General features: G+C 37.0%; 1 protein-coding gene across 4 annotated transcripts in view; it reads right to left on the bottom strand.

The window, feature by feature from the left end:
- Positions 1-223: 223 nt before the first annotated feature.
- The window catches only part of LOC142234066 (ninjurin-A-like), a 30,662-nt gene continuing 24,885 nt past the window's right edge, over positions 224-6,000 (bottom strand). For 2 of the 4 annotated variants that reach the window (XM_075305147.1, XM_075305148.1), the window contains exons 3-5: positions 1,599-1,668; positions 1,115-1,488; positions 224-1,051 (exon numbers count right to left, since the gene is read on the bottom strand). In XM_075305147.1, the coding sequence (XP_075161262.1) occupies positions 875-1,051; positions 1,115-1,488; positions 1,599-1,668 (621 nt within the window). In that variant the 3' untranslated portion in view covers positions 224-874. Of the gene's footprint in view, positions 1,052-1,114; positions 1,538-1,598; positions 1,669-6,000 lie in introns of all 4 variants that reach the window. The other 2 variants (XM_075305149.1, XM_075305150.1) reach the window with 2 other exon arrangements.

The raw sequence follows: 6,000 nt of genomic DNA, 5'->3' as shown, positions 1-6,000 counted from the left end.
ATCAATCACATACATTAATTGTATCAATTGAATTTTTAATTGGAACAATTTATTTTTTAATTGACATTGGTGATTGATACTATCATTTTTGTGATTAAAGACATTTCAATTAAAAATTAATTGGTTCAATTAATTTCGTGATTGAAGACAAAAATATTTTTTTCTGTGTATGGTGGAGGGTATAAAAACGTTTAACCTTATACATACAAATACAATTGAACAGTTATAACGTTACACATGCAACGTTTATTCAAATGAGATTCTACCAAAAATCGTTGGGATTTTTCTTTTACAAGAGTATTACGATTCTTAAAACATAATTGTAAATCATACTTGTCTTAAAACTTAAGCGAAAAATAATCACAATTTTATACACTTATGGCATAGAGAGTATTCTTATAAAATAATTAATTTGGAATTGTTGCCCATGTTCGCAAATCCACTTCCAGGTGAATGTGAATCAATTCCACTATTTTGATGTCTACAGTCCACTTTCACCGGAATTTCCGTGAAATCAATTCACTTGCCAAAGTCTTGGTGAAAGTTGAATTATGTCCAAGATGGATGTATTTCCACTAAAAAACAAGTACTCGCGTAACAAATTTGAAATGTTTTAGATTTAATACATTAGTTTTATTAAAACTGCGTCATTTTTAATTAAACAATAATAAATTAAAATAAGTCTATTGATTCCATTTATTTTGATTTCCGGTTTAGTGAATTTTTGGGTGATTTGTTCAGCCCAGCTGGTTACAGAAAAGTTCAAAAAGGAACGTGGAATTAATAACACCAAATGTTCACGTTCGTGGATTTGACGTGAATAGTGGAAGTGGAAGTGGAATTGAAGTGGATATTCGAACATGGGTGTGTGTGTTTAAGTATTTCGCTCCGATGGCTCGGCAACACCAAAGGCAGATATGAAAACATTAACCACTGTTACTATGAAAATTCCTATAACAGTGTAGTTATTGACCTTATTCGCACGGCAAATGTCCTTGTCATTTTTGATATTGTATTTGCTATTCAATATGAGACCAACTCCAACAGCGATCTAGATACATGGAGAGAATATTAATTAGCTTTGATAGTTATTTCTTCCAATCTGTATACTCACCTGAAAGATAATACTCAGTGATATGAATACCAAACTGGGATAGTAATAAGGATGTCGAGTATACGATTCCAAAACATAACGCAGTTGATTGGCATTGGCCGAAAGAAGGGCCAAATCCATCATGCCTTGAGCCAAAGTCTTTTTGTGCTGATAGGCATTTACGTCTGGTATTGGAGTCTCTACACCATTAATGGTCACAAAACCAGGTCCATCATAGCCGGGAAAACTAAAACTAGGACGTCTAGAAGGTTTAGTGGAAATGCGCTCATTAACATCTGGTGCACCACCATTCGGCAACAATCCATCATCAACGCCCATTCGAGGACCTACAGCGAAAGGACGATCATCATATTCATCTTCGTCAGCTTCGGAAACTGGCCAAGCGAAAGGGGATTTAAGGTGCAGTAATAAAAAACGGAGAAGCTAGCGTAATTACAAGGGCAATGGGATGGGAGGATAATAGTGAGATTTGAATGCTACTTACTGGCTTTGGGAATTTTTGGTACGCGACCATCAATAAAGTCAATATCCTCCGGGGGAAAAGATTCAATGGCCTGTAATTATAAACAAATTAAAGTAAATATTTATTAATATAGAGTAAGGGTAAAAATTAGAAACGTAAAAATTGTTTATATATCGTAAAACGATATATATTTATAGAAACAAAATAAAGGGTGATTCTTTTGAGGTTAGGATTTTCATGCATTAGTATTTGACAGATCACGTGGGATTTCAGACATGGTGTCAAAGAGAAAGATGCTCAGTATGCTTTGACATTTCATCATGAATAGACGAACGATCTGCCACAACGTCGAATTTTCAGTGAATGGGCCCTAGAAAAGTTGGCAGAAAATCCGCTTTTTTATCGACAAATTTTGTTCAGCGATGAGGCTCATTTCTGGTTGAATGGCTACGTAAATAAGCAAAATTGCCGCATTTGGAGTGAAGAGCAACCAGAAGCCGTTCAAGAACTGCCCATGCATCCCGAAAAATGCACTGTTTGGTGTGGTTTGTACGCTGGTGGAATCATTGGACCGTATTTTTTCAAAGATGCTGTTGGACGCAACGTTACGGTGAATGGCGATCGCTATCGTTCGATGCTAACAAACTTTTTGTTGCCAAAAATGGAAGAACTGAACTTGGTTGACATGTGGTTTCAACAAGATGGCGCTACATGCCACACAGCTCGCGATTCTATGGCCATTTTGAGGGAAAACTTCGGAGAACAATTCATCTCAAGAAATGGACCGGTAAGTTGGCCACCAAGATCATGCGATTTGACGCCTTTAGACTATTTTTTGTGGGGCTACGTCAAGTCTAAAGTCTACAGAAATAAGCCAGCAACTATTCCAGCTTTGGAAGACAACATTTCCGAAGAAATTCGGGCTATTCCGGCCGAAATGCTCGAAAAAGTTGCCCAAAATTGGACTTTCCGAATGGACCACCTAAGACGCAGCCGCGGTCAACATTTAAATGAAATTATCTTCAAAAAGTAAATGTCATGGACCAATCTAACGTTTCAAATAAAGAACCGATGAGATTTTGCAAATTTTATGCGTTTTTTTTTTTTTTTAAAGTTATCAAGCTCTTAACAAATCACCCTTTATATTAATTTCTTTGATAAAAAATACATACAGGGTGGCTGATATGTATTACTATCAATTTAGACTGGTAAGAGCCAAAGAGTTGCTACAATTGCTCGAACGTGTACTGAAAGAACCGTTTTCTGTTCTCAGGAACGCAATTTTAGACAAACTATGTTTTATCTTGATTTTGAAAATTTCACAATCGAAATATATAAAAATCATTAAATAAATACCATCGTTGCAACATTTGTCACAAATTCGGGTTTATTTGTTTTTTAAGAAAATACTTTATAACAAAGGGAGATTTCGTTTGTCTAAAATTTCGTTCCTGAAGAAAGTATTTTCTTCTCCGACGACACACAATTCGTCTTTTGTCTGCAGGCAGGTCAAGTTCGAAGATGGGCTATATCGGTCCAGGTTTTGATATAGTCCCCATAGGTTAGGGACTAGAAGATGGGCTATATCGGTCCAGATTTTGATATAGTCCAGGTTTTGATATTGTAGGACCACAAATACGTGTGCCAAAAAATTGTGAGTATCGGTCCATATTTTGGTATAGCCCCCATATAGAGCGATTCCCGATTTTACTTCTTGGACTTCTAGAATCCGAAGTATTTATCCTATTTGCCTGAAATTGGAAAACTAGAGGTATTTTCGGGTCATAAAGAGGTGTGCCGAAAACGGTGAGTATCGGTCCATATTTTGGTATAGCCTCCATAAAGACCGATCTCCCGATTTTACTTTTGGGCTTATAGAAACCTCAGTTTTTATTCAATTTATCTGAAATTGGAAATCTAGAGGTATTGTAGGACCACAAATACGTGTGCCAAAAATTGTGAGTATCGGTCCATAGTTTGGTATAGCCCCAAATATAGACCGATCTCCCGATTTTACTTCTTGGGCTTATAGAAACCTCAGTTTTTAATCAATTTACCTGAAATTTGAAATCTAGAGGTATTGTAAGACCACAAATACGTGTGCCAAAAATTGTGAGTATCGGTCCATATTTTGGTATAGCCCCCATATAGAGCGATCTCCCGATTTGGGGTCTTGGGCTTATAGAAACCGTAGTTTTTATCCAATTTGTCTGAAATTGGAAATCTAGAGGTATTGTAGGACCACAAATACGTGTGTCAAAAGTTGTGAGTATCGGTCCATAGTTTGGTATAGCCCCCATATAGACCGATCTCCCGATTTTACTTCTTGGGCTTATAGAAACCTCAGTTTTTAATCAATTTACCTGAAATTGGAAATCTAGAGGTATTGTAGGACCACAAATACGTGTGCCAAAAATTGTGAGTATCGGTCCATATTTTGGTATAGCCCCCATATAGAGCGATTTCCCGATTTTACTTCTTGGACTTCTAGAATCCGAAGTATTTATCCTATTTGCCTGAAATTGGAAATCTAGAGGTATTTTCGGGTCATAAAGAGGTGTGCCGAAAACGGTGAGTATCGGTCCATGTTTTGGTATGGTCCCCATATAAAACGACCTCCTGATTTGGGGTCTTGGGCTTATAGAAACCGTAGTTTTTATCCAATTTGTCTGAAATTGGAAATCTAGTATATATATTCTGGGTCGTGGTGAAATTCTGAGTCGATCAAAGCATGTCCGTCCGTCCGTCTGTTGAAATCATGCTAACTTCAGAACGAAACAAGCTATCGACTTGAAACTTGGCGCAAGTAGTTGTTATTGATGTAGGTCGGATGGTATTGCAAATGGGCTACTTTTCGGTCCACTTTTACGTATAGCCCCCATATAAACGGACACCCAGATTTGGCTTGCGAATCCTCTAAGAGAAGCAAATTTCATCCGATCCGGCTGAAATTTGGTACATGGTGTTAGCATATGATCTCTAACAACCATGCAAAAATTGGTCCACATCGGTCCATAATTATATATAGCCCCCATATAAACCGATCCCCAGATTTGGCTTGCGGATCCTCTAAGAGAAGCAAATTTCATCCGATCCGGCTGAAATTTGGTACATGGTGTAAGCATATGATCTCTAACAATCATGCAAAAACTGGTCGACTTCGGTTCATAATTATATATAGCCCCCACATAAACCGATCCCCAGATTTGACCTCCGGAGCCTCTTGCAAGACCAAAATTCATCTGATTCAGTTGAATTCATCTGATTCAGTTGAAATTACGTTGGTACGTGGTGTTAATATATGGCCTCAAACACCCATGCAAAAATTGGTCGAAATCGGTTCATAATTTTGTATAGCCCCCATATAAACCGATCCCCAGATTTGACCTCCGGAGCCCCTTGGAGGAGCAAAATTCATCTGATTCGGCTGAAATTTGGTACGGTATCCAACAACTATGCAGGAATTGGTTCATATCAGCCCATAATTATATTTAGCCCCATATAAACCCATCCCGAGATTTGGTTTTGGAGCCTCCTGGAGAAGCAAAATTCATCCGATCTGGTTGAAATTTTGTACGTAGTGTTAGTATATGATATTTAACCCTTTCACTACCGAAATAAACCTAATGTTAAAAAACTTTAATTTTTCTTCTGTTTTTACTTCTACTAACAGCATGTAGAACAAAAATTGCCATTTTGAAAACCTACCTCAATTACTTCAAGAGCTTTATGAGCTTGTTCTGAAAACTTGATTCTTGAATTGTGACCAAATGGCCTTACGAAAATTTGGCCTATAATATCCCTCAAAGTGTGGGAAGAAATACAAAAAAGAATCCCAAAAGGTATCACCTATAGTTTTTGTATAAATGTCCATTTACTAGAAACATACAGTAGAAAAATTTTCTCAAATTTTCGTACTTTCCGTTTATTGCCAAAGAAGTTTATAAAAATGTATTTTAGACCTCATCAATATGGAAAATATTTATAGATTATTTAGATTAAAGCCTCTACTTTAAAATAACATCGAGAAATAAATCGAAGCTAAGTGGAAAAATAGAATTTGGTGTATTTTTCGAATGTCCTTCTAAGTGGACATCGGTAGTGAAAGGATTAACAACCATGCCAAAAGTGGTCCATATCAGTCCCATATAAACCGATCACCAGATTTGGTCTCCGGAGCTTCTTGGAGGAGCAAATTTCATCCGAGTCAGTTGAAATTTGGTACATTGTGCTAGTATACGGCCGTTAACAACCATGTCTAACTAGGTCCATATCGGTCTATAGTTATATATAGCCCTCAGATAAATCGATCCCCAATCACACAAAAATTGGTCCATATCAAATTCATAATTGTAGCCCCCATATAACGACCCCCATATTTCAATTTTGGCTCTCCACGTACCGTGCAAAAGTCCATATCGAT

This window comes from Haematobia irritans, chromosome 4, assembly GCF_050003625.1.
Source record: "Haematobia irritans isolate KBUSLIRL chromosome 4, ASM5000362v1, whole genome shotgun sequence".
Classification (NCBI taxonomy): Eukaryota; Metazoa; Arthropoda; class Insecta; order Diptera; family Muscidae; genus Haematobia; species Haematobia irritans.
The sequence above is the reverse complement of the archived record's forward strand: the minus strand, read 5'-3'. Positions and strand labels throughout refer to the sequence as shown.